Source organism: Drosophila hydei, unplaced genomic scaffold (assembly GCF_003285905.1).
Source record: "Drosophila hydei strain 15085-1641.00,03,60 unplaced genomic scaffold, DhydRS2 tig00008144-arrow-arrow-pilon, whole genome shotgun sequence".
In the NCBI taxonomy this organism is placed as follows: Eukaryota; Metazoa; Arthropoda; class Insecta; order Diptera; family Drosophilidae; genus Drosophila; species Drosophila hydei.
The window spans coordinates 373,948-401,926 of NW_022045849.1; the positions used below are offsets into that span (position 1 = coordinate 373,948).

The following is a 27,979-nucleotide window of genomic DNA, read 5'->3' on the forward strand; positions in this document are numbered from 1 at the left end:
CTGCTGCTGCTGCTGCTACTGTGAGCTGTTCATCGTTTCATTCGCCTGTTTCTTGCCCTCGCCTGGAAATTGTGGGCCATGATTGTGCTGCTGGTTCTTGACCACCAGCTCACCTGTGCTGGAGCAGGTGATTATGCGAGCAGCACAGCGCAGATAGCGGTTTCTGGCACAGAGCCAATAGGTCTTCGATCCCCGACTGTTGTTCCGAAAATACTCGAAGCCGCCCATCAACAACTTCGGCTTGCCCTTGGTGCCCTTGACAATCATGATGCCCTGCTTGCGGACGAGTTCTGCAAGGAAAGAGAGAAAGATAGTTGAATTAGCTAACTGATATCCAAAACAGATACAGACTAATGTATAACGTGCATTATGGTACGAGAATTAGTTCAGGCATTTGCAAAAACATCTTTATATTAGACTTCGAAATAGGTCCACTTTAAACTAGTTGTTAGCTGTAGTCGACACCGTGTACTCCTCCTTGGCTCAGTGACTCTGAAAAATTAACGAATATTATGTATAAGCTATATACAATGAGCTTTAAGTCGATTTACGTTTATTTATTTATATATAATGTCTTTAGACTCTTTTACTTCTTCCTTCTCTTCTTAACCTTAGCTGCTTCGCGTAGTATCTAGAGTCTAGACCTAGGAAACCGCATTATCTTTTATCTATATAAAAATAGTTGATACTATAGTAGTAGTCACATATCAAGGAAGAAGAAGACATTAGGCTAATTCGAATAGTCTAGACTTTGTAAAAGAATTTTTATTTCGAACTGGAACCACATTAATCTGTATCGTACGTCGACGCTCCCATAGCTGCGTTGCTCAGCTGTGTGAGTGGCTGGCATATTTGATCCGGTATACCTCCTGGCCGCTCTTCAGCTCGTGCGTCGTTGCCCTCACTTTGCAGTTGGCGCTGCGATATCGCGCACAGCGCCAATTGATGCTGCTCTTCAGTTTCCGATCCATAACGAATTCGTGTTTGTCTATCAGCAACTTGCGCTTCCTCTTGCGAGTGCTCGTAAAATTGGCCAACAGCATGATATCTGCAATGGAGAAGCATACAAATATATGGAATTAGTGATAAGAAATATATTTCCAATTCGACTGAACTTTTAATTTGATCGAAAGCTTTTGCTGCAAATTGTTTAATAATTTTATTTACCTATTTCAAAAATAAGTTCCAAAATTAATATAAATTAGTATAGAACAATTAGTAGTATATACATATATTTATGAGCTCAAAATTGCACTCTATATATGGACACAAAGATCATGTTTCACTTAAAACTATTTTTACAACAAAGGCAGAAAAGGCATGTTTATAGATGAGTTCCGAAGGTCGAACCCAAGCCTCTTCCCGTGAGCACAACTTAAGACATTTAAGTAATATTTAAAGAACATTTTATATTTATGTACAGCAAAGGGTTCGTATCCTGTTTAACCTTTTTTCGTAGTATAGCAAAAATACAAACAAACTACAAGCCACAAACCTTCGTGGAATATTAATCAACATTATTCAACAGTTTCTGAAACTTTCAATTAGCTTTGGCTAGAATAAAGACGACAGGGATTCGAACCCTTTATTGATACTGCCGGACATCTAAACACAGAAAGCTTTTCTATTTGCAAATACTTTGTAGACTTATTATAATATTTTATATATATTCCAAATTTAATCAGAATATGCAAGAATTCAAAGGAAATTCATGAAGTCCTCTAACCTCTATATTGAGTTATATGCTCTATGTAGTAACATAAATCCTTAAATTTTAAGCAAATATAACCTAAATCTCAAATATCCCTAACTGAGGTCCTGGGTAGAATATTTGAAGCAAATTACACGATTAATTTATTTTATTTTTAACCTGGTAACCTGGTAAAAGATCAGGGACCGAATCCCACCAAACTTTCAACTGTTATATACTTTAAATGTAATAAATTAAGCGATAAGCAATGAACTAACATGCGTAGTCCAGATCGATACGTGTGACACCATCTAAGGATTAGAAACCGCAACTAAATTACTCAATAGTTGGAAAACAAAAGGTTCAAATATAATGAGAAACAGTTAAATTTATATAGTAAAAGGTGGTATAGGTACCGCCGTTGACCTAGTGACGCCCACGTAATGCATTCTTCATCTTTCGTCCGTATTCCTCCTGGCTGTGATTGTGTTTGCAGAAGTGGACAATACTTCCATTCAGAGTGTGAATACGCCCATGACATTTCAGTACAGTCGTGTACTGGGTGCAGCGCCAATAGGTCTTATTGTTGATAGCCTTTTCCCGGACATAGTAGAAGCCCTCATGCAGCAGGAGAATGCGACCCTTCTGGCTGATCACGTAGCAGAAGTTGGGTAGATCTAAAAATACGAGCAAGACGATTATATAACATTATTAGATAGTTTCAAGTTCTGTAGATCTTAAGCTAGTTGGCATAACTATATTCTTTAATATGGAGATAGTGCGACAGATCTGAAAGATACGATATCTGAATATATGTGAGAAGGGCTTCTAGTACATCTGTTGCTAATCGAAATCAGATATAGTGGCCGTATAATGTACACTTTTTTTAAATTTTATTCTTAGAAATATAGAGTTAAGCTGATCTGAACTATACAATTGGTAATTCTATCTTTAGATCGCATCGTCTGTCAGCTCGTTCAGCTCCTGCACCTCTTCCTGATGCAGCTCAAAGCTAACCGCCCCCTCCATCTCACGCTCCAGCTTGATTTGCGCAGCATCCTGTGCCTGGGTCATCGAATGCGCCTTGCTGGAGCTATATTTATTCCGCTTAAGCTCCGCATGCACGTGCTCCGCCTTATTGATAATGAATTTTGGTGGATTCTCCTTGAGCATAGTTATTCTTGCGGGACACTTCAATTTCTTGGTGGCCATTGAGCTGCAGCGCCACAGAATCTTCTTCTTATTCTCGCTCATTATGAGGAACCGTATGCCATTGGCCATTATAGCTGGACGGCCGCGCAGCGATTGCGTAAAGAAGACCAAAACGTCCTCGGGATTGGGCACCTCCTCATTGGCCAGCACAACTGCAAGGGAAATGTTGAATGATAAAACAATTAGTTAACGTTCAATTGGGATAACAACATTATTATAATCGATTAGCCAAATGCCAAATATTGCTACAGCTCTGCCTGGAGTTTGTTTTCTTTTTTCTTTCATTTTATTTACAAGCAAAAAAAAGTGCACTTAAATTAGATCTTAAACGCGTTTGCTTCTGCTCGACGGCTGCTGGTGCTGGTGCTGTTGCTGCTGCTTCTCCTTGCGCTCCGGTCGGACATGGCAATGTTCGTGTATTTGTCGAAAGTCATTCGAATCGTACTTATTCATGCAGATCAGCACCGGGCAGCGGACGTGGCGATAATACCAATGACAGCGCCAAAAGAAGTTGGAGCGATTCTCGTTGTTTCTGAAGAACTTTAAGCCATCCAGCCAGAGCAGCTGGCCGCCGCGTTTTGAAACCGAGAATTGCACATTAGGCTTGTGTGGAGCAGCAGCAACAACTGCAAAAGAAATAAAAAGAGGAATATTTTACAATCAATTAGTTAGAATTAGTCATATACGAGTTGATTTCCTCGTTTTAGTGGTCTTTGCACATTGAAAAACTATGCGAATATTTGCGTGCTTTAATACATTTCTTAAGATCCTTACGAGCTAGCAAGTTAACAGTAAAACTAAAATTCGTAGCTTTGCTTCGATTTGTACTCATGGAGCGGTGGGGGCGGACGGCTGGACAAGATTCTAGCTGGGAGCAACTCCGGTGAAGCAATATCACGTGACTGCAACTCGAGTTCGGGTTGTTGCTCCGGCTCTCGATCATGCTCCCGCTCCCGCTCCCGCTCTTGATCCTGCTCCGGTTCCTGCTCCTGTTCCTGCACCTGCTCTTTCGCCGTGGACGGCAGCGGCTTTATCTCAATGTCATTGCTCTCCATGTGTTGATGCTGATGACAAAGCCGCAAAATGAGCGTCGACTCATCGTGAATAGCTATGGCCGGGCAGCGTTCCTTGTAGTAGTTTCGACACTTCCAATATTGCAAATGCCCGCGCTTCTTGTTGCGGAAGAAGCGAAAACCATTGATCACCAAGAGCTTACCGCCGTTCTTCTTCGAGTCGGCAAAATCTATGTGAAAAGCTGCAAAGGAAAAGCGAAATAAATTAGATACAAGTTCAAAGAAAATCATTCATCGTAAAGGCTTATTTGCGAGTATTATAATAAATTTGTATGCAAGTCCTATCAAAATGTTATTTATTTAGCTTCAACTAACTAAGAACAATTTGTTGCAGAACAGTTTTAAGCCTAGCTTAAGTCTAGGCTGATTTGCTAGTCAGCGGCAGGCTGGTCTTGGTCTTGCTCTTCTTCAGCAGCCCAGATCCCTCAATGATCGACAGCTGGTGGGAGAGGCTGACACCTCGGTGCAAGAACTTGGGCTTGTGATTGTGCTCGAAGTTGCGCTTGATAATTCGCGACTGCCCCGAGCTGTCCAGGGCAGTCACCACACGCGCCCGACATATCGTCACGTCCTATGAAATAAAAAATAAAGGAAATACTATACATGAGCTACAGAACAACATATATCAAGCTGTTATTTCGTCAATCTATTAGTCAGTGCGTCTATCAGTCGAACAATTAATCAATGAGTCCGTCAGTTCGTTAATCAAGCACTTACTCAGCCAGGTTGTTAATCAGATACTTTATTAGTCTATAAGTTAACTGTCAATCATAGATGCAGTCATTCGACGTGGCGCACAGTCAGTCAGTCATTCAATCAAGCGGTTAGACAATAAGACGGAGTAAGGAAGCATCTGACATACCTTGCGAGAGCATATCCAATAGGTGCGCGACGCGGAGCTGCGATTCTTGACAAACTTCTGGTCGTTGTGGAGTAGAACTGTGCGTCCCCGCTGTCCCGTGCCGAAGACTGCGATCTCTGTAAAGATTTTACAAAAATTAGCAACCGGTATGAAAGTTATTTGGATGAGTCTACGATATATAACATAAAAGTAGTGCTATAATCATAAGGCTAGCTAAGTTAGGAATTGTGCGAACATTTATTAAGAATATCAGAGATTAAAATTCATATTGAGTAATATTTCCATTTCAAATGTGATTATGCACGCCGGATATGGCGACATAGGTGGGCTTGTTCCTGTTGGTAATCATGTACACTTTACAATTTAGACGCTTTTGGCTGCATGCCCAATAGACAGTATCCTCGTAGGAGCCACGACGCGTAAAACGCTGTTCATCATAGATGAGCACATCCCCATTGAGAGTGCGTTCATATCGCACTCGATCCCAATCATCCAGGGTGCGAGTGAGCTTGCATTTGTTGGATAGACCACATCGTATTGTCTGCTGGCGACGAGATCCTCGTCGGGAACGAGAACGGGGCAAAAAACTCTCGTTGCCATAGTCACCCAAAATATTAGGATCCAGAGGGAACAGCGCTGCAAGAAAGAAGCGAAAGATTAATGGATTAGTTAAAAACAAAAGAACTTCTAAGATAAAAATAACCAAATAAAAAGATTCGATCAATTGATTTCAACAACTTATATTTTGTGGATCATAAATTAAAAATCAGTTACAAATACAAATAAAAGCTGACTCGGGGACGGCTAAAGCTAAAATAAAAATGCAATAAGTTAGGAAAAATACAAATAAATTAGATAATTTCAAGCAACACTTACCTGCTTTCAATATTAATCACTCCAGTTTAAGTTATAATCTTTGATAAAATTCGGTTAATTAATAGAACGATTAGACTAATGATTATGCATGCCGCTGATAGCGTAACGCGTTTGTCCAGTGGCCGTGGTGTTGGTTATAATACGAGCTCGGCATTGTTTGCGCCATTTGCTGCACTTCCAATAGATCTTGTCCTTGTAGGCAGCATTCCGCAAATACCGATGGCCCCCACTGTGCAGGACGCAATTCCCTGCGGGCGTCTTGATATACTGTATGTCATCCATAGACTTGGCCTGACGAATTCGCTTAGTCATTGGCCACGGCAGCGCAGGAGCCGAAGCACGACGATTCTGCACTGCAAAGTACATGTAAAAGGCGACAAATTAGCGTTAATTATTTATAAATAATTCTATATATATATATAGTTTGCAATAAATTGGGCATATTTTTTATACATTTTCTTATGCGCTGCAATTTATTTTGAATTATTCAGTAAAATTTCTTAGCCTAAGGTTAGCCAGCTACTGAAGCTGTTGCAGATCCTCAATGCTTAGATTAAGTGACCGCAGCTCGAGCGTCAGATCCTCCTCAGCTTCCGTTTTGACGAAACCCGATGCTAGGGCTGCCTTGATGGACGGCTTGTGTTCCGTCTTGAGCAACGGAGTGACCAAGGACAAACGCTTCTTGCGATCGAAGTTGAGACAGGTATGATGGCAGGACTCTAACACAATCTTATGGACGCCCTCAATCACATTGGTGACAACACGTGCGCTGCACTTGGTGCTGCCCTGTTTGACAGATCGAGACTGATATATTAATGGCTGTTCAAAGAGCTAGATTATCAAGGTCAAGAATCTACCTTTTTGGAACAGATCCAGTAGGTCTTCAGGCCACTGCGTCGATTTCGTACATAGTTGTGTCCATTGAAGGCCAACAGCTTGCAGCCACGCTGACCTCGGACAAAGGTTAACAGTGAGTGTTTGATATCAGCTCGATTCAAATCATCCAGGTCGTCTGTGAAGGGAGTTAAAGAAACGTTAGTTTGACTTGTAGAAATATTTACAAATTATGAGGCTAAGCTTAAGTCAAATTTAACAAGCATTTGAAGTGAATTTTTGTTTTATTTAATTATTTTCTGCTAAGGACTTAAAACAGGACTAGTATGGCGGATGGTTGTGCTGGCTGCACTTGACAATCACATCGCGATCCTCCACGGTGACAACGCGCGCTTTGCACTTGTGAGCGCCAGCGCGTGCACAGGACCAATAGGTCTTCAAGCCAGTCGCCTTGTTCCGGGTGAAGGTAAACTCGCCGATCTTCAACTTGCGACTGCCACGAAAGCCCGTTATGTATGAGTAATAGGCCATGGCATCTACAATAAGGTAAAAGAGACCGTACAAGCAATTAGTAAAGATTACAGAGTAACATAAATATATTAAATTGAAATATAGTTAGCATATATACACATTGAGCACGTCTCTAACTAGGCTTTTATTTAACACATATTGAGAGTATGCGATATATATATATATGTATATATCTATATATATGTATAGCTTGTCTTTACGTATGTACATTTGGCTTAAGATTAACTAATTCAAACGTTTGCCTCCGCTTTCGTGTCGTCCTTGCGCGCCCGAGCTGCCGCCTCCGCACGCTGACGCTTCAGAGAACCATATTTGCGCGCCTTTGAGATGACCTCATGGTTGTGCTCGCTGTTGAGAATGGTGAGCGTGTCTTGCTTGGTCTTAAGCCGGGCACGGCAGCGCAGCACCGCAAATTGACTACAGCGCCAATAGGTGACATCCTCTCGAGTGATGTGCCGATTGAAGGTGTGATTCTTCAGCATTATCTGCTTAGTACCATACTTGCTGACAATAAAGAAGGGCGAGCTGTTGTCTGCACCGCTGCTGCTGGTGCTACCTCCATTTCCGCTGACGCTGCGATGCTGCTGACACTCGAGCTGTGGATCGTCTTCGTCGTCGTCCAAACTGATCGGATAGTCGAACTTGACTGCAATTAAATAAAGAATGGGTTCAGAGAGTTGCACAGAGTTGCTGCTGCTGCGGCTACTGTTGCTGCTACTAATGCTGCATAAATAAAAGACAAGGCTTTGCTTTTCGGTTACAACTTTTCATTTCAACTAGTTACAGTTGCTTAGTCTAAGGTTAAGACTATGATTAACTATATATATGTGTATATGTAATCCTTTCGAGCTAATTGCAGTGCGGCGCATGGCCATTGTGCTTGGTCAAACGTGGACGGCGGCTCAGTTCGACATGCACGTAGTGAGCCGCGCAGTTGGGCGTCACGCAATGATAGTAGGTGCGATATTGCATGGCTCGAGTTTTCTTATAGCAGCGTCCATCGATTAGCAGATACTCGCCGTTGGACGTGCGTCTGAACTTCACAGATGCCTCAGCTGTGGACGATAGTGATGCTCTGACTGCTGCTTGGGTTGGGGATGATACAAATTTCAAATTTCAAATTATGTGTTTAAGCGTAAGCGTTTGAGTCTACTTTAAATACTATGACGATGCTTAGCTTAGTTAGAGAGTACAGTGAAACTCTATTAAAAGCCAGCAGTTTAAGACTTCACAAGAAAATAAATAAGAATTAATACAATAAGTGCAAAACAATAAAAGTAGGGGAAAATACTGGGAATTCGAAATAGTATGCAGATAAGCGAGTTTTTGCACAATGCTGCTGTTTGTTTTTTGAGTTTTCACTGTACACCGATACACAACTAAATGAACTACAAGACGCGTTGTTTTTTTAATTTTTTTTTTTTTTTTGAGATTTAGCTATTTTAGTATTGTTGTAATAACATTTCCTTGGTCATGAGCTTAGGGGGCAGCGTGTTGCCCGTGAATCGTGGTGGATGATTGTGGGGATTTTTGCCCAACTTGATGCCGCCCTCGAATTTAGTTATGGCACGGGCGGAGCATTTGTTCTCGTTGAGTCGCTTGCCATTGCCATCGGAGCAGATCCAATTGATGGTGGCGCGAAAGCTGGCCTCCTTCTTGTACATATAGCCATTGAAGATCAGATTATAGCCCTGCTTCTGGTTGCGCGTGAAGTAGTAATCGTATTTGTTTATCCAAACGCTGTTAGGCAGTTCCGCTATGAATTGTCCATTCTGGGCAGCGTTAACGCCTGCAATTGTATATGAAAAATGGGAAATTTGTGTTTGGATCCTCTGACTTGATTGTGTCCTTAAAAATCACTTAGTTTAGAGCAAAACACACATTTGAAGGCAGCAAAAACTTTATTCAGGGTATACATACATAGATATACACAAATATGCGATATACAAAAATAGTTTACATTGCAAATTGTAGCATCTATGGTAACTATAAAAGCTACAGCACTTACCACTGCATGCCTTTAAGCTCAAGTCGCTTCTTTAATTCAAATTAACTGCCATTTTTGGTAAACTAAACACAAAATTTGTTGTTCAACAACTCTCACAATACACAAACAACGCAAAAGATAATGCGCGTGCTGCAGCCAAGTGTCGGCGTTGCATTAAAATTGTATCACATTTTACACATGCAGCACATTTAGCACATTTGCACAAAGACACTTCAGTTATTTGGCACATTTTAAATAAGAACTTTTTGGAACAGTTTTTATAAAATTTATTAGCAAGTAAAACCAAGCGTAGCCAATCGCGGCGAAAAATTACAAGAATGCGGCGAAATAATAAAAAGATGGCTGACTTGTGGTTGCATTGATATGGCAACGCTACATCCAACACTTACTCACCGTTGCCACTTGAACGCGCTAATGTGTACCAAAAATTAAATATATTCAAAAAATTTGTGATTAGTTTTGCCAGCCTTTAGTTTGGCAAATATTACTCTATGAAAATTATATTGTTATTAAATAATATAATACATACGACTTCGCACAATCTTAGAAACATTTGTATATTTCATGATGCGTACACCAAGAAAAGTTTTATATATTCTCTAAAACAAGAAGCTTTTATAAGTTTTTTTATTTTAAATTAATTGATTATTAATTCGTGAATTGATAAACTTTGGTACAGTTGTACCACATGAGTGGCAACTGTGTACAGCTAGCAGGTGGCAACACTTGAATCTCAAGTACAGTGCTTCTTCTTAACTTGTGATTTAGATTTACAGTGCACTTATATTTTATTATATTTTATTTTTTATTTAATAAATACTCTCAAGCCCTTATACTTGTGTTTTATTTTATTTCCGTTAAGCTGCTTTTATGCTGAGCCGCATTTATTTAACCTCGTTTCTCTATCCCACTTCATTATAACTACAGCCCCAGCCACAGCCACATCTACATTGGTCGCACCACAGGTAATTCCTCCACGTAAACGCGGTCGCCCTAAAACAAAAGTGGACGATGCCCAGCCAAAACTCAAATTGCTCGACAAGCTCAAGGCGGCCACCGAAAACCTGGCTGCCAGCAGGCCAGCTGTGTATGCCTCCACCACGAAAGGTAAGTCCACTTGTTGCATCCATTAAAAAGAAAGTTCTTGATATTAATAAGACATTTGCTTTCGCGCAGGTGGCGTAAAACTGGTCTATGAGGGACATCTGTTCAAGTTTTCGTTCCGCAAGGCCGAGTTCTCAGTGTTCCAGTGCTGTTTCAGGGAGCACGGAGAGGAGTGCAAAGTGCGCGTAGTGTGCGACCAGAAGAATGTGTTTCCCTTTGATGGAGAACACGTGCATTTTATGCAGGCGAGCGACAAGAGCGTAACTTCCTCTCAATTTATGCCTGGCGAGGGAATAGTCAAGCCAGCGGAGTCCAAGCCGGAACCAAAAGTGGAAATACTTATACAAAAGAGCACAATAAGCGAGGAAAACGCAGAAGAGGAGGAAGAGGAGGGCGAAGTCTTTGAAATACATGCAATTGAGGAAGCAGAAATGAGCGAAGCCGCACCTGACGGTGGCACGGAGGAAAACTCGAGTGCAAAACCCGTCCAGGCCGAAGAGGTGGATCCAACTGATTTTCGTGAGCGGATAAAACGTCGCTTGCAAAAGGCGCTGCAAAACAAGAAAAAATAACAAACGGGGAAAAATCTGAATGTCTACCTATATAAAATTGATTTTTACATGTTTTACACTATACACTATTTACATTTATACATATATATACTTAATAATCACGTTTCGAGGCAACTTACATACTGCACTTTACAACAAGCTAAACAAAATGAAACAAAATTCTTTAAGTTAATAATTTGTTTGTAATAAACTTTGAGGACAATAAAGCGGAGATTCCATTTTAAATATCTAGCACGTAAGCAACACACATTTAGAAAATAATTACAATTCTTTGCATATTTTCTAGCCATTCCTAGTCAATTCATAGCTTAACTTACTTTCTTTTCTTATTCCTTTTGCAGTGACGCAGCACGTACACAATTGCGGCCCGCAGACGTTTCTGATTAGCCGGAAGGGCGGCACTTTACTGACCATCAACAACTTCGTCTATCGCTCCAACCTCAAATTCTATGGCAAGAGCAATGATATATTGTATTGGGAGTGCGTGCAGAATCGTTCAATGAAGTGCCGCAGCCGATTGAAGACCATTGGCGATGATCTCTATGTAACGAATGGTTTGTGCGAATAAGACCTTTTGCTAATGAATGTTCCCTTATTATAATTACGTGATTTGCTTTAGATGTTCACAATCACATGGGCGACACGAAGCGTATTGAGGCAGCTAAAGCTTCGGGCATGCTCATACACAAGAAACTGAGCTCTCTAACCGCTGCAGATCGCATTCACGGCTGGAATCGGGCTGATCAAATCGATCAAATGGTTAAGTTCGAAGCTACGTAGAACAGTCGTTCGCTCGATCGATCTTAAAGCAATCGAATAGTACTTAGCATGAGCCTGAGACACAACTGTTCAACGAAATACTTACGCCTAGACTTAACGCAAAACCGTCAATTTTAATTTAAAATCTAAACATGTAAATTTGAAAATACCTGCTTGAAAGCCAGTTAATAATAACAGCTATTTATATGACATGTTAACTACTATTAATATAAACATTTTTTGTTTGTATAATATATTAAAAGACATACTATTAGTTTAGACAACAATTTTAACGAAATGTTCGGCTTAAAAATATGTATTTACTCTATTGTATTATCATTGATACAACTATTTTTATATCCTCTACAAAGTTTATTTTAAATATGTCACAAACTATGAACCTGAAGAAAACCTGATCATAAATGTTTACTGAAATTTGAGCCATTATTAATTCTATATACGAGAATAGTCTAACAGTTAGAATCAAGCAAAAAATCTAATGCGTATAAATTTAGTTTCTCTAACTTTTTATTTGGTATTGACAACTCTACTACTCTTGGATATATCGCAATACAATATCATAAAGCTATTCAAGTAACAGACATTTTATTATGCAAAAGTTTTTAAACAATTGAGAACAACATTTAAATGTTGAATCTAATTTATATAGTTGACAATAGGAACAATCACTTATTAAGCATACAGCGAGACTAAATTAATGAAAACTTGTGTTATAATTCTGTTTACCTCAGTGGCTACACATTTGTCGAATTTTGTTATTCTTGGTTAACGAATTTCTTGGCTAGCTTCTTCTTAAAATAGGTTGACTTTGTGTTAACACTGCGATGTATGTGGGAAGCACATGAGAAACGGTATTTGATTTCCGTGCCCATGGCAAAGGTAAAAACTCGCGCTTTGCACCCCTTGGAATGTTTCGAACAGCGCCACGTTCCAATCTTGCCAACGCCCCGATGGGATATGAATTGGTTTTGTCCAATTATCAGCTTTGGATGATTGCGAGCTGTGGCCACAAAGACCGCTGTGCCGTCGTAGTCACGGTGTTTGCGCTTGCGGGAGCGATCTGAAATGGAATAATTTTTCGTTTTTGTTTAATTTCAAGTTATTTAAGCGCAAACTCTATATTAATTAAACTAAATATAAGTGGTTTTAGTTAATATTTTATTAATACAATTCTCGTAATATTTTTGGTTTAATTTCATAAATGATGACTATACGCATAGTAACACAAATCCTTTGCCTTTCGAGATCTCGCTGCACCAAAGGCCGCTATTGAACTTCAGAACTTCGCGCTCCTTATCCTAACGATAATGAACATTTGATCACATAGTTATAAATTATAAAAATACAAATACAAATAATTTATTTAGTCCTTTTTTGACTGGCGTTGCTCTTGTTGACTTTTTAGTTTTTATCTTTGGTTCGAATGAGTAGCGCGAATTGATCGATATTTGATTTCAGATCTGTATTGACACATGCCTTGCAACCGTACACGAATCCTATCCTTGAAGCAATGGAATCTAGGTGAATTGTGGCCAATCACTTTGAAGGTAGCGATGCCATCAAAGAGTAAGGCCTGCTTCCTACGTTTGGATTTCGTTGTCTCTGAAAGAGATTGAGAAGAAAAAGCTTTTTGAAACATTAAAAGATTTTGATTTCTCAATAGACAGTTTGAGGGTTCGTTGTATTGGCTAGTCGATATATCTATATACAAAAAAGAAGTTAACTTAACTGGTTACAATACTAAATCTAAGTCTTAACTTTAGAATTAATCATACATCATACATATGAAAGGTGTATTATAGACTTTATTATATACAAGCATCTTAACTTTGCATTTATACTAAAACTTATTTTACAAACTTCTTTAACTAACTTTAAATATAAGCTTACTAAATTACCTTTGATTTTTTATTACAATTAAAACTTATGTTAATTGACAATTTATACAAAGTATATATGTTCATGTATATATATATATATATATATATATATATATATATATATATACATATATATACCTGTATATCAAAGACTTTGACGAAGTTGCACTTAGGTATAGGTACTCAACGACTTCCAACGCAGCCTTGGCTAGTACTCCTTGTTAATGTAGACAGCACCATGGCCAGGACCAATCGCTTGCAGCTGCGGCATCGACGTGCCTGGCTGTTGCCTGTGATGCTGATGATGCATCAGCGCCATCATTTGCGGTGCCTGCACGGTCACCGGCATAGACATCGGCATTGCCAGCGGCATGGGCATTGTCAAATGAGCTGTGGTCGTTGCATATGCTTGAGGCAGCGGCGGCGGCGGTGGCTGTTGCTGCTGCTGCTGCTCCATGGCACTAGACATTGCATTATGTATGACAGGTTTGATATTTAAATTTCCGCTCCCACTGAGATTGCTCTTGGCTTGACAGTAGAGTTGACAGAGTGGCAACAGCTCTTTGTGGCGTCGCTTGATATGGCTGAGGAAATTGCCCGTCGACTTGGTAGTTCCCGAGATCAAGCCGTAACAACTGGTGCAGGTGGCCTGTATGGCGCCGGGCGTCTTTTGATTGGGCTGTATATTCTTATAAAACTTACCGTCAAGTATTTTTGGCAGCGTATACGGTTTTCTTATAGCCATTGTATCGTCATCGCTTAAATACGCAGCAGCAAAGGCGGCCAAGCAACCGTCGGTCTCCGGCACACGCGTAGGAGTCGCTGATGCCTCTGAACTGAGCTCCACTTTGACATCAACTGAAAATAGAAAGTGGAATAGATTAGTAAATTAGCTCGGTTATATTGTGTACAATAGTGAAACAAGAACATGAAGGCTTTCATGTGTCTAAATACATTTATTTCCAGTTATAGATGTCTTAGGTTAAACAAAGATAATTGCGGTAAACATTAATCTATTGTAACTCGGATAACTCATCAAGAATCTCTACTGTAAATTCCGGTGAACTACATTCATCGGCCTTCACTTCTGGGCCATGGGTGTGCGGAGAACCGGCAATACGTAAAGTAACGTCGTTCACCTTAGATGTGACCAGGGTGGCACGACAGCAATGTTTCACGTAGCGCGAACAACGCCAGAAGACGTTCTTCAAGCTCTGCCTGTTCACTACATATCTGTAGCCATTGTAGATGAGCATTATACGACCTCTTTGCGTTGTCGTATATTGTATATTAGTGCTGGTGTTTTTGTCCTCGAAGAGTGCTTTGATGGACTGCATGACACCTACAATTAGAAAAAATATGTTGAAATGATGTTAGAGTTAGAATTAAAGTTAAGAGTTAGAACACAAATATGCAGAGACAAGGTTTATATATCACAAACAGGCTGGATGATAGATATATATATATATATATATATAGTAGGGTATTAACAAATTGATCTACATTTTATTTCAGTTAAAACAGTAAACATACAATGTGGCAAATTCGGTAAGTAATATAGAAAGAATTAGAAATTCCTAGCTACTGCCCGAGTTAGCTAGGTTTACTTTAATAGTGGCCAATTTGTGATCGATGTACTCCTGGACATTGGCTTCCTTCAACTTGTCGCCGCGCCGGGCAAACACCTGACATACATGGGCTGCGGACAGAGTAGATATCATATACATTTATACATGTTCACATAATAATATAATCTGTTCTTTATATACTTATGATGGCATGGAACGTTTCCTTTTCTGGCTGCTGTTCGCCTAGAGCAATGCGCCTTAACTTATCTTTACCAATGACCAGATCGGTAACACGTGACGTGTATATCGGCGGAATCGGCACATAGAGCTTAGCTAAGTCTGTTTTCGAGACAAACACGCTGCTGCCGGCAAATAATGGTATCGGTGCATCCTTTTTCGATTTTATGGTTATATCCGTTTCATTTTCTTTTCCCTTGTCTTTGCTGCCTGGAAATGTACACGTTTATTAGAGAACGTCGTTAACAATAAACATAATAAATAATAAGTTAAGTTACAAAAAAAAACACATTTACATTTTTGCTTAATTTATTTATTTTACATTTGATAATAAATATGTTTGTAAAGGGATCCTACATTTACGTTGCGAACGTAGCTATGTGCACACATTGCGCGAAGTTGCTTAGAAAAAACAATGCACATCTCTTAATCAACGTTTAAACTAGCAAAAATACACAAATACATTTATATTTAAATAAAGTGTAATACAAATTCCTTTGTAATAATTGTTCACATATTAACAAAGTTAAAAAAATGTCTGACTTTTAAGCAAGCTGTTAATACACACACACACACACTCGCACGCACAATAAAAATGCCACTCAGGGTTGCATTGCGCGGGAAGCGGGTGGCAGCGCTGCCACACCATGTGGCAACGCCAAGATTCGCCGCAGTTGAGAAAACAGAATTATATTAATTGCTGAAAGAAATAATTATAACATTGTTTAGCAAAAGTTTAAAAAATTTAGAACGTGTACAGAAAATAACCAGATGTAAGCTGTGTAAATAAAGTTAAAGTGCAAAAGTGCGTATTACATGTATAATACTGGTGCCAAATAAAATATATGTATGTATATTATGTTTGTGTTTGTGTTGTTGGTAGAATAAAACAATGTTTGTGTACAAATTATGGCATCGCATCTGTGAAATTATCTGAAATCTCAAATCGAAACCCTAAAAGTGTCATTGTTAATGTGTTTTCTAATCGATAAGTTCATAAAATGCAATTCACACACAGTTTAGCTCGTCAACCCCGATTTAAATGCAAATTTCTTTGCTTTGTCCTTTCTCTTAAATTGAAAAGATTGATACGAACTTTGTTTGGTTAGACACTGTGCAGTTAACAAAACGCTTAGGTATTTTGCAACATGATTTTCTTCCCCTTTGTCAGTGAGCGCTTGAAACTGCAGTTATTCAATATGACTATTATAGTGCAACTGCATTGAAAGGAGTTTGTGCTATAATAATTCAACAATGTTTATGGTAGACACTAATTTGCTATAAAAAGTTCAGCTAATGTTTTTGATGCGTACTTTGTCCATTCTGTTATAAAAGTTGCATATATTAAAGTAAATTATAATGAATTAGGCTCATAATAAGAGGAGTTAAACTAATGCTTATTGCAATACTATTAAGATGCCCTATACGAACGCTATGCTAACTTGTTAAATTAATAATTACAGTGAAAATTCTATGGAAATATACAGAATCATGGAATAATTTTTAACTGTTCTTAAATAGAGCTGTGTTGAAGTCATATAAAGACGACACAAGTAGTCGGATTAAGGTAAGGAAGCGTAGATCACGATATCATAATAAATCTATAAAGATCCATAATGAATCATTTTCAAAACTACATTAAAATGAAGATATTACAAATGTAAACTAAATTAAAGAGAAGATAATGATATACAAATGTTTATTTAAAAGTAGTTTTAAGTTTGCCTAGAATCTAAGCATGTAAGAATCGAAACAAAAGAAATCAATAAAAAAGTAAATATTGAATATGATTTGATGGAATTTTGATTAAACCTAATGCCAATAAAATAGTATTAAATAGTATTAGTCTATTCTAACTGTTAACTTTGCATTTTTCAGACGATTTATTAATGGACTATAAGATACAGCTGCCTTTGCAGAAACGTAAATTGGGCCGAAAGGAAAACTTTGATCATTTAGACGTTTGCTTTACGCGCAGCAATCGTGGTAATAATTTGCTGACCATCAATGGGAAGCCCTTCACCCTGAACCGTAGGATCAAGGACGCCTGCTACTGGGAGTGCGTCAAGCTGCGCTGCAAATATATCAAATGCACGGCGAGAGTTGTGACCAAGTCAAATCAGATATCCGCTCTGCGCGGACACCACAATCATCCATAGAAAGCAAGACACAAATAAATATGACTTATGATCAAATTTAAAAGAAATTAATTGCAATTCTTTATACTTATAGGCAAACAGTCTATAAGTCAAAGCTAACGATTTTCGGTCTTTGCAGATGACCTTTGTGTGCCGCGCAGCGGCAGCAGCTGCTATTGGCTGGTGGCCAATCGGAGAGGTGGCCAGAATCTCCTTTACAATGGACACATGTACACCGTGGAGCGCAAGTATTTGACGACCATCAACTGGGTGTGTGCGAAGAATAGCAATGTGAAGCTGCGCTGTCCAGCGCGCTGCGTGACCAACTCGAGTCGCAGCATCAAACTGAGTCAACGCAAACACAATCATGCCAGCAATCTGTACAAAATGCACAAGTCACGAACTAGGCCGTAATAAACAGCAACTCTATACGAAACCCTCTAAACTATATTCAATTGTAACACTCGACCATCATCTAGCTATTGATCTATAACTAACTCTCACACGCTGTTCATCGTGCTTTACTAATCCAATCTTCTCGCATACTTCTTGCATTTGCATGCCGCAGCTGCTGCCAGGCGACGAGGTATCTACATTAAAGATCGTAGCGGCTGCCTGCTCATTGATGGATATCGATTTGTGATTAGCTATCAGCAGCGTCACCGATGTTATCTCAAGTGCTCCAATTTTCGCAGACAGTGCCGTGCGCGCGCCATTCAGAACAAGATGACGGGGCAGCTGCAGCTGCGCAATGGCAGTCACAATCACAAGCGCACGTCGCCGCCTAACGCATTTATTTGAGCAAGTACACACCCACGCACACACCCACACATACACATACATGTATAATAAATAGTTTTTCAAATTGAATCGCCTGCTTTTCACTAATAATATACATACCCCCATCAATTATAATTAATACACACATTAAATTTAAGTATATTTTTGACAATTTTCACTCTCTTACTGCTTTTAGCCACTCCTGATGAGCTGCCTCCTGTAAATGTGGCACAGTATGTGAGATCAAGTCGGGGTACGGATTTGGTGTTCTATGAGGGCAACACATACACGCCCAACGAGAAGTTGCGCGAGGGTCAGAAGTCGCGCGATTGGAAGTGTTCCATGTACCACAAGGCCAAATGTCGTGCTCGCCTGAACACTCGTATGACCAATCAGGGCGATCTGATTCACATGACCAGCCAGAAGCATTCGCATCCGGCTATGTATGTGCTGCAGCAGGAGGGCCCAGATGCGAGGAAAGTGTGCCTCACACGGAACCCACAGTGCGTCGGTCCACACACCACCAAAACGGGCAAATCAAACTAATCTAAGGCCTTTGAGTGGAGAAGAATGAATAAAACTTGTTTTGCTTTGATTTAACTTGATGGCTGATTAATTATTACTCATTAATTTCTGATCATATTTGAACCAGCTGATATATTTCACTAATGTATTTGTCTTCCTGCCATTTACAGCTGAACTCTGTGGCTATCTGTCTGTGGATTCGGTGATCAATTCGCAGGGAAAACGCTCGCTGATCAAGTGCCCCAGGTTACGCTTCATTCGGGGCCAGCGTAAGTCCGTGCAGTTGGTCTATAGCCAATACGCGTATGCAAAGAACAACGAGCACGGTCCGACTACCTATTGGAATTGCCGCATACGACGCACTGGACTGCCGGCGTGCAATGCTCGAATGTCCACGACGAAGCTGCCTAATGGCAGCTACAAGGTGTGCTTGACCCGGCCGGAGCACAATCATCCGCCTTCGAAGCGTATCGCACGCATGCTGCAAGATTTTAGAGTTTAAGCTGAGAAAAAAATATATGTAAGCCCTGAGGCGAAACGACTTGAACACGACTTATTTAATTACATTTTTAAGCTAAGTACATTTGCATTAAGCTTAACTAATTGACTTTTTGTTTACTTTTATGCCTATAGAGAACAGCGTTGCGATATATTCAGCCACATCGCGGGGTCGCATGCAGCTCATTTATGGGGGCCAGCCGTTCATCTTTGAGAAGACTCTAAAGCTGTCCACGGGCGAGGAGAAGCGCTATTGGCGCTGCAATCAATGGTGGAATCAAAAGTGCCGATCCAGAGTGTTCACAATCAATGACATTGTCTGTCCACTGAATCGCTTCCACACGCACGAGGAGATTGTGCGAAGAAAGAAGCGAGTGAGGCGCATCCAACCCGCGCAGGAGCAGAGCAATGCGAATGCCAAGGTTTATACCACAACAGCCTCAGCTAGGCAGGAGCAGCAGCAACAGCAGCAACAGGTGCAGCACGACCAACAGCAACAACAGCAGCATCTTCACCATACCCAGCAGCTGTCCAGCGATGCTATGCTGGGCACCACGCTGAGTGATGAAGCAGCGGGCACTATCGACGTCAATGATCTTGGCATGCATTTAAAGTACGAGGAGATAGTGGCCGATGTAACGGGCATTGTGGGAGGGCACACGCACGCACGTGTGCTGACCCGCAAAAAGTGAATGAGAGCTGGAGGAAGTGGAGGTGTCTGTAGTTCGTAATGATTCAATTGTCTATTAATACATTCAAGCTTCTATAGTGCATATACACATTCAAGTAAACGCAATTTTAATAAACTTAGCTAAGGCTTCAACAGCAACCAAGTAATTCGATATACATATATGATATACAGCTCCAATGTAAACCCCACTTGCTTCTCTATATACATACACTCTCTTTGTCTTTCTCCATCTATTGCAGCGGCTGTCTTCTACTACACCAAGGGTCAGAGAAAGTCTATTAAATTGAACTACGGTGGGCACAGCTATGTGAAATTCATGGAGAACAGTCGCGGCACCAAATGGATCTGTGCCACACGCTCCACAACCAAGTGTCGTGCACGTGTCCGCACCAAGGATGAGACTCTGGAGGTGCTGCACGGTCCACACAATCATCAAATGTGCCGACGACACTGCGAACGTGCCAAACAACGACGAACTGCCAGCCAATCTTAACTCGAATACAATCGATCTATGAGTAGGATTTCTAAACAAATATATAGATCCATATTTTATCAATGCTATTTATACAAAACCAATTAGAACAAGAATTATGACTCAATATTTATAAATATATATAAAATATGCTTAGGTCAGGTCAACAATCGAGATAATACTCTAAGTTTAATTTCTCTTCTGTTTTATTAAAAAAATTCAGATCAATTAAGAGGAGACTCTAGATAGTTATATATCTTATAAGTTTAAGAAATTAATGAGGTGACCCGACATATACTATATATACCTATGAAACCTTAGGAACACTGAACAGCTGAATCTTCTTAATAGATATGTATGTCAAATTGAATATTTCAATGAGTCTTCAAATGTTGCATATTAAAATATATGCACATATATATATATATATATGTATATATTTCTAAAATTGTTTCAAGTATATATAAGTATAATCGAATCGTGTTGGTAGCTAATGCAGCTCCTCGAAACAGGGCTCACACATCCAGTTGCTGCCAGGACAGGTGTCACAGCAGGTGGTCAGACGTTCCAAATTAGTTTTGCCCTTCTTCAGGCATGTCACGCATTTGCCCTTCATACGGGGCACGCCGACAAATACGAAATTGTGTTGATTGCTAGAGGTACGTAAAATGTTCTCTGGATTGCTTAGATTCAATTTGGCTCTCACAGGCTCCATCTGGGCAACCGCTGTCACTGGATCTATATTTAAATTTATTGTTGTTGGCGTAAATGTCCGTCGCTTAACAACTCCTGCATCCGGGAGCAATTGTTTAATGTTCACACGAGGCACGGGCACACGTTGAGGATCACGGCGCAGTATAACGGTGCTGCTTACATTAGGAGTTCGGGTTCGGTGTGTGTAAGTGTATGCTGCAATAGAATAGTTCTTAATTTAGAGTATGGTTTGGGAATGTATATGAATTTACATACTACATAATACTACATTAAACTAGGTCCTGGATAACAAGGGCGTAGAATTATATTAGAGTAAACATAGCATGTTTGAGTTGACAATTTTTATTAAATGTGAAAATAGGCAATTGAAGACTACAGTTGGTAGCAGCTGGCTTTCTCTTGCTATATCAATCTTCCGTTAAGATAGCATTATAGTTTGGCAGTTCTTAGTCTAGTTTTTAAATTCCTATTCACGAGAGCCGTCATGCCTTCGTAATGATCTGACAGTTAGTCAGACTAACCGTCGACAATATCTATAAGAAACATAAAGATCATATTAGATTTTTAGCCAACCAAAAGCGTCTTCATAGGAATTTCAATTACAAAAACATGTAGGCGACAGTGTACTCCCTAATCCTGATGCTTATAAGAGCCTCTGCTCTGTTCTTACAAAGTTTTATGTGAATATCAGTCTTAGAGTAATGCAGAAAAATGTGAAATGCCTCAATCGTGTGTTGATGTTGAAATTATCCAGCAGTAGCCATAGTCAAGCTGTGAAAAACGAAGATGTTTTTAAATTAGTAACTAGCTAACATCGTCTTAAAGTCAATCAGTATTACACAAGCTCTATGGTGTATAAACTCTGGGCATGAAGGTCTTTAAAGGCTGTGGTGCTGTATGATTATGGCTGCCGCGTAGTCCAGTAATTGCCTTCCTCCTAGTGGTGAGTGCAGCATTGCAACCAAGTTTCTTGTAAAAGCTGCAACGCCAAAAGGCCATGCAACGTGGTACATTCCGTGAGTGGCAGCTGTAGGTGTGAGCCTCGTAGACAAGCTGCCCCCTATAATTGTAGCTGAGCACTGTAAAATAGTTGACAATACGTGAATTTTTTTGATAGCATAAATTATAACTAAGCACTTACAACTGGAGGAGGATTCAGAGAGAGATTATGAATCTTGAACTATGTAGTCTACAACATGTAGGACTTTATTCGATATTTGACTTAGTATCTAAATTGCACTCGATATAAACTAAAAGCCATGGCCGTCTAATCGTGTATGAGCATTAATGAGGCGTGCATTATGTCATGATCGGTTAGCTGCAACGTGGCTGCGTCCGTGGACAGCAAATGATGCGGCTGTGGCTGCTGTATCAATAGCTCCTGCTTCGGCTGCTCCACCTGATACTGGGTTATGCTGTGTACGCGACTTAGCTTCGTCCGCGACGTTGTGCTCACAGCAGCGAGGCGATTTCGTTGAATGATCTTCTCTATCTTCTCGGTGTGCGGTGCATGATTGTGTAGACCCCCAGTTATGCTCTTTAGCTTGCCATTTTCGAGGACGCAGCGTGAGCGACAACGTTGTTCGTGCACCTTCTTGGAATAGTTGTGACAACGCCAATACTCCTTGCTATTCTTTCTGCTGTGGCAATTGTACATGAAGCCATTCAGGACCAGGCAAGGCGTCGACCAGGGACTCTCAATGAACAGCAGTTCGCTGTCGTCTGTAAGGGAGAGAAATATTACAATTGGATTAGCATTGATATTCATGTATATATAAAGAATGTCGTACAGTGTATATGGGATATATATCATATTAGTAAGCTAACTAGTTTGATTTTAATTTGAGTTTTATTTAAGTGACATTTAATATAATATAATTTAATTTAATTGATGAGTTAATTTATGTTTTGGTTAAGTTTAGCATCTGGTGCAGCTTCACTTTCTGCATGGGCTTCAGCTCGACAACCTGATCGAGCATCTCCTCTTCCTCCTCGTCGGTAGCGTCGACTAATGCCTGCATCTCAATCTCTGTAGCCTCAGAGGCAGGCACATACAGCTTGCACTCCTTGCCATCCTTGGCGGTCATGATGCTTATGTTGCTGCTGCTCAAATATTGCGATATCTTTGGATTCGATGTGCATATTTCGATGTACTCATCCAGTTCCTCCTCCACATTGTACAGCTGCCTCTGTCCTATGCGACTTACGTGCGATTCGTGATTGTGCAAACGTCGAGCGTCAACGAATTCTCCATTCTTTGTGATGACAACCGCCTTGCAACGCAGTTTGAGCACATCTGCACATCTCCATGTGGTTTGGCCATTTGCCTGGGTTAGCTTCTTGTTGTATATGTAATCCTTGTAGACTAGCTGCGCGTTCTTCTTTTGGCTGCGTATAAATTTGATTTTGCCAGCTGCATTAGCGCGTATACAAAATATAAATACAGAGGGGTGAACAAGAATTGAAGAGTGTGAGTAAAAGATCTGCCTTAGAGCTAAGTGCAATATACGAGTTACAATTTATGCTTAGACGCTACGTGAAATAAAACAACGCACATTAAACAATTTTTGGCTTTAAGCATTTTATTGTAGCAAAGAACAGACCTGAACATATAATTATATGTATGCACACATGTTTATAGAGATTCTACTAAGTATACGGAAAGACACTTTAATTTCAACCCAACTTACAAGCCAAAACAAAACTAATAACATAAAATTATATTATATTACAGCACAAATTCACAGCTATTTCACAGAAGACATGCACATCAGATTGCCTGTAATTTCACGGAAAGAAAACACTCGCATCACTTCTCACATAACACTGCTCTACTGTTAATTCACATTCAATGAAATAAACACTAATGAAATTGTGTATATATATGTATGTATATCACACAGAAAAATAAATTAACGAACACAAAATACGTATGTAGCTTGGCTTTCCGATTCAGTACGGCGTTGCCACCTTTTGTAAGCGCAGCGTTGCATTAACACGTAATGGACTTATGAACTAAATGATCTGGCAACAATTAAAAATTATTTTAAAACCATTAAATTTATTCAGCATTTCTTTAATACATAGATTAAATACAAAATACGTACAGAATTAGGAACTAATTGAATCAATATACACATACGTACAAAAACATACGATGGTAACACGTCTTTTAATTAAAATACTTGCCTGCCATCTGGACATTTCAACCCCGGAAAATTTAACGTTCCAACGTAAATCGAAGTGGCAACGCTGAAGACAGCGCAAGTGGCAACCCTATCCTCCGTACACCATAAAATCTAACAAGCACGACTCAAATTGGATTCCTTGCCCATACCTTAAATTGTCCAATGAACTACTTCTTAAACCAACTTTTACGTCCAGGAACTGAATTAACTGTACACATTTTAGGACAGACTCGGCAATTCATGCCGTTGCCTGAATCACTAGTAGCAAGCTTTTATGTTGCTATAGCCATTCGAAGCAACATCTTATTAAAACAAACAACCAACATTGACAGCTACTGTTATTTTCGTCAGGTGGCAACGTCACAATAAAATAGGTAAGCGAAGGCCAACAGTTTCCAGTGCTTCCAGCTCCAGTCCTAGCTGAAAACGTTAATGAAATGCAAATACTACAGATCTAAATTGGAGAATTACCTGCATTAACAGAGTACCTTTTGTTTACAGCTCCAATAAAGTTTAAGCCGATTAGTTCCAAGGCTAGCCAGCCAGTCCTTGTAATACGGGGGTTGTCGTCCTGGGAGGTCTAGCTCACATCCGGTTTGTTTTATATGTAATTTTTAAACACTCTACTCACCTCCGCGACAATTTTAAACGATTTAAAAACGCGAGAGCAGCTACCTTAGCAAAATGATTTTGCCTCGGTCTGTCGCTCGGCCAAAAACTCTTTTCGAGAAAATAGAGCAACGGCCAATTCGGTAATAATCTTATCTCAACTAATATGGCTGATAAAGCAACTCTTAAATGTGCATTGAACGTTGATGAAGCGCTGATGACATGGCAGCGTACAATTGAAGCAGATTTAAGGGTTCTTTTGCAGCCATTAGCCAAGAGTCGAATTGTGAGTTGCTCGCCGAATTGAAAGGATAATCAATGGACAATTTAAAAAACATTTGCAAACATATTTACAACAATTGAGGGTTTGAAATCTGCGGCAGTTCACAAGTTCGACTGCTTGGTTACTAAATACTTTATCTATATCTAATGACAGCCGATCGATAGTCATTGACTGGATCGGGCCATAGTCAAAATATCAACCAACCTTGAGCCTCTGTGTTGCCTTGATCCGCGCCGGTGTCGACAAACGAGGAATCGCTATAGCTTTGCGACTGTTGCTTGACAACAGCCTTTGATGTGGTGGCTGCGATGCTGGTGCTTGTGTTTCCACCGGTTTGGTTGCCGGCATCTTCGTTTTCGGTAAAATAGCTATCATCGTAGCGCATATCGCCGTAGGTATCATCCTCTACGTAGGCTGTATCGCCATCGCCCGCTACTTCGGCATGCTCCTCGCTATAGTCTGGCTCTGATTTTGTGGGCAATTCCATTGGGAGATCAATATATTCAGCTTCCTCTTGTGCGGCAGCCTGCTGTTGTTGTTGCTGCTGCTGCTGCTGGCGCACCTGATGCACTTTCGTATCACCAGCCACCACAGTTGTCTGCACGGTTATCTGTTGTGTTCCCAGCTGCTGTGTGCTAGTTGCTGCATTGGCAGACGTGTCCGTTGTCGATTCCAGTGGGTCAATTACGTTGGCGGTGGTGGTGCTACTTGTGGTGGTTGTCTTTGAGCGCTTAACAGCACCTGTGCCAATCAGACTGCCCCGTTGGGCCGCCGAACGTTTGTTTGTCGACACCAGCGTAGCTGTTGTTGTGGTTCCCGTTTGCAGCTGCTGCGTTTGTATGTGCTGCTGCTGCTGCTGTTGGGGTTGTTGTACGATGGTGGCTTGTGGTGCGGCTGTTGTCTGGATGACAATTTGTGTGGTGGCCTTGTCATCGCCCAGAACATCATCAACAGTCTCAATTTTGTACCGAGCAGAGGCGCGAGGCTGTTGACGTTGTACACGCTGGGCGGGGATTTGTTGTTGTTGTTGTTGTACATGAGGTGCGGCTGGTGGGGGTGTGGGTTCCTGTGGAGGCTGCGGCGCAGGATCGTTCTGGAAATTATAATACACATTTTATTTTCATGTTCTAGTATGATTTGTCAACTCGAGAAGAGAACAAATAGTTAACTATCCGCCTAAATAATATAGCCACTGATATAACTATATGTTTTGTTATAAATAACATTACTACTTACGTAGAAATGTTATCATATAGAATTAGTACTGGTGATATATCATATATTTTTATGAGGTCATTTTCAGCAAGAGTATAGAGTAAACAATAACGAATCCTCACACTGATATCATATAATCGTTACATATTTTAATACAAAATTATATTGACCGCTTCCTCGGTTAGGGTATAGCAAGCAACCACCAAAACGCGCGCATACTGCTATCGTCAAAAACTAGCAGAGAGCGAAACAAATACACTTTTCAACGACAGCATACTACTGCCATCTCTATCACACGTACGCGTTTGTATGTAGCATATTTCGTTTTATAATTCGAGTACAGTCAAACCAGCTCTTATACAGACAATTTTGCCTGGTTTGTATATGTGTGTACGTGTGCCTGTGTGCTTTATATGTATTGCGCGCGCGAACAGCGCTTCATGTTCTCTTCTCGTATAAGGCTAAGGTATATGGGTTTATACTCACATCTGTCAGCCCCTTTATTTGCAGCGATTCTGCTGTGCTTATGAAGGCTGGAAGGGCGTCCTGTTTAACGTTTACTTCACCGCAATACATAAACTGAATCAGGTCTTTCAATGCCGAATGACTGACATTATTTAAAAAAACTGCAAATTTAGAGAAATATGTAAAAATTTGCTCGCTTGGCAACTACTGCCGAGTTAGGTTTTTTGTTTCGGTACTTACCGATGGCATGGGTATTCGATGGCATTTGCGTAAACATTTTGCGGAAAAAAGGCGAGCAGACGGACAACACCAAACGATGCGCCTTCACAATTTGCCCCTCCGCAGCCAACGAAACATCTACTAGATCTCCACGGCATAACGATTCGTGGAAACCAGCAGACAGATTTGTGTTGAAATTATTCCAGCACAAACTGAATTGCTCGTCGTCCGCCATCTTGGACGAGCGTAGAAATCAATAGAATTTTCTGTATCTGCTTTGTGTGTGTGCTGCTGATGAACAAAAAAAAAATTAAAATTATAAAAATCAGTCTAATTTATAAAGTTCTTATTTGCAAGCAAATTAAATGTGGGGACCCATTTGTTTACAAATGTCAAACCACATCAAAAATGCAGACGCATACAAAATATAGAAGTGAAAAAAAAAACTGGGAAATTTTTTCACGCGTGCCGAGGCATCCATATTTTAGCCATCATTTTGATTAAATTTAACGTAATAAAACTAATTTCAATTAAATTCACCATGTAAATGAGTCCAACTTACTTATTTCAATTGTATTTTTATTAAAAAATACTTAGTTTAAGCACAAATTAAAAATAATTACTTTTACTGCGCTGGAGACGCGCAGTTGCGTCCAACTTTTTCAACGAGTACCACGAAATAAATGTATACTAGCTAGGGATGAACGAAAGTTTTATACTGGCCAGGTATGCTGCTAAATAATCGATATATCGATGCTCAACAACAAGCGATGTTTCTCTAATAAGCAACACTGCCAAGTGTTGACAAACACATGAATATGATTTAACAATTCAAATTAACTGCCAACATATTCATTTTAAATATATTAAAGCAATGACTTTGATATTTATTTAAGAAAAATAAATTATTTATAATTTTTAGTTTTATTACATTCTACATATAAATATTTTATCA

General features: G+C 40.0%; 4 protein-coding genes across 30 annotated transcripts; 3 read left to right on the plus strand and 1 right to left on the minus strand.

The window, feature by feature from the left end:
* LOC111602674 (modifier of mdg4-like) lies at positions 1–27,723 on the minus strand. Of its 24 annotated transcripts, none has more exons than XM_023319869.2 (7): positions 27,587–27,723; positions 27,046–27,315; positions 26,827–26,966; positions 25,330–26,218; positions 14,125–14,280; positions 13,019–13,144; positions 12,283–12,602 (listed from the first exon to the last, which is right to left on the minus strand). In XM_023319869.2, exons 2-7 carry the CDS (start codon positions 27,257–27,259, stop codon positions 12,298–12,300), a joined length of 1,830 nt encoding a protein of 609 aa, XP_023175637.2. In that variant the 5' UTR covers positions 27,260–27,315; positions 27,587–27,723; the 3' UTR covers positions 12,283–12,297. The 24 variants fall into 24 exon arrangements, with proteins under 24 accessions (XP_023175659.2, XP_023175662.2, XP_023175660.2 ...); XM_023319875.2 differs by lacking the exons at positions 12,283–12,602; positions 13,019–13,144; positions 14,125–14,280 and adding exons at positions 14,607–14,764; positions 15,030–15,121; positions 15,192–15,437 and having other exon boundaries at positions 27,587–27,722; XM_023319880.2 differs by lacking the exons at positions 12,283–12,602; positions 13,019–13,144; positions 14,125–14,280 and adding exons at positions 14,703–14,764; positions 14,956–15,121; positions 15,192–15,437 and having other exon boundaries at positions 27,587–27,722.
* LOC111602679 lies at positions 15,585–17,542 on the plus strand. 4 transcript variants are annotated; one of them, XR_002751628.2, is made up of 3 exons: positions 15,585–16,032; positions 16,691–16,794; positions 17,106–17,541. XR_002751628.2 is itself a non-coding variant. In XM_023319898.1 (2 exons), the coding sequence occupies exon 2, from the start codon at positions 17,117–17,119 to the stop codon at positions 17,384–17,386; it is 270 nt and encodes an 89-aa protein (XP_023175666.1). In that variant the 5' UTR covers positions 15,873–16,032; positions 17,106–17,116; the 3' UTR covers positions 17,387–17,538. The 4 variants fall into 4 exon arrangements, 1 of the variants encoding a protein (XP_023175666.1); XR_002751630.2 differs by lacking the exon at positions 15,585–16,032 and adding an exon at positions 16,033–16,074 and having other exon boundaries at positions 17,106–17,542; XR_002751629.1 differs by lacking the exon at positions 15,585–16,032 and adding an exon at positions 16,092–16,363 and having other exon boundaries at positions 17,106–17,542.
* LOC111602678 lies at positions 17,656–18,808 on the plus strand. Its single transcript, XM_023319897.2, has 2 exons — positions 17,656–17,775; positions 18,342–18,808. Exons 1-2 carry the CDS (start codon positions 17,733–17,735, stop codon positions 18,689–18,691), a joined length of 393 nt encoding a protein of 130 aa, XP_023175665.1. The 5' UTR covers positions 17,656–17,732; the 3' UTR covers positions 18,692–18,808.
* Positions 19,126–20,021, plus strand: LOC111602677 (probable serine/threonine-protein kinase fhkB). The gene is made up of 2 exons (XM_023319896.1): positions 19,126–19,190; positions 19,304–20,021. Exon 2 carries the CDS (start codon positions 19,345–19,347, stop codon positions 19,858–19,860), a length of 516 nt encoding a protein of 171 aa, XP_023175664.1. The 5' UTR covers positions 19,126–19,190; positions 19,304–19,344; the 3' UTR covers positions 19,861–20,021.
* Positions 27,724–27,979: the final 256 nt, after the last annotated feature.

What these genes read in the sequence shown, in the direction of transcription:
- LOC111602678 (XM_023319897.2), top strand. Translation starts at nt 17,733, where the DNA reads ATGCCAGCAATCTGTACAAAATGCACAAGTCACGAACTAGGCC. An exon ending in CACAAGTCACGAACTAGGCC is followed by an intron (nt 17,776 to 18,341) that starts GTAATAAACAGC and finishes TACTGCTTTTAG; the next exon opens with CCACTCCTGATGAGCTGCCT.
- LOC111602677 (XM_023319896.1), top strand. Translation starts at nt 19,345, where the DNA reads ATGCAGCTCATTTATGGGGGCCAGCCGTTCATCTTTGAGAAGACTCTA.
- LOC111602674 (XM_023319868.2), bottom strand. Translation starts at nt 27,259, where the DNA reads ATGGCGGACGACGAGCAATTCAGTTTGTGCTGGAATAATTTCAACACA. An exon ending in AAATAAAGGGGCTGACAGAT is followed by an intron (nt 26,219 to 26,826) that starts GTGAGTATAAAC and finishes TATAATTTCCAG; the next exon opens with AACGATCCTGCGCCGCAGCC. An exon ending in AGGCAACACAGAGGCTCAAG is followed by an intron (nt 14,281 to 25,329) that starts GTTGGTTGATAT and finishes TTCTATTTTCAG; the next exon opens with TTGATGTCAAAGTGGAGCTC.
- LOC111602679 (XM_023319898.1), top strand. Translation starts at nt 17,117, where the DNA reads ATGGACTATAAGATACAGCTGCCTTTGCAGAAACGTAAATTGGGCCGA.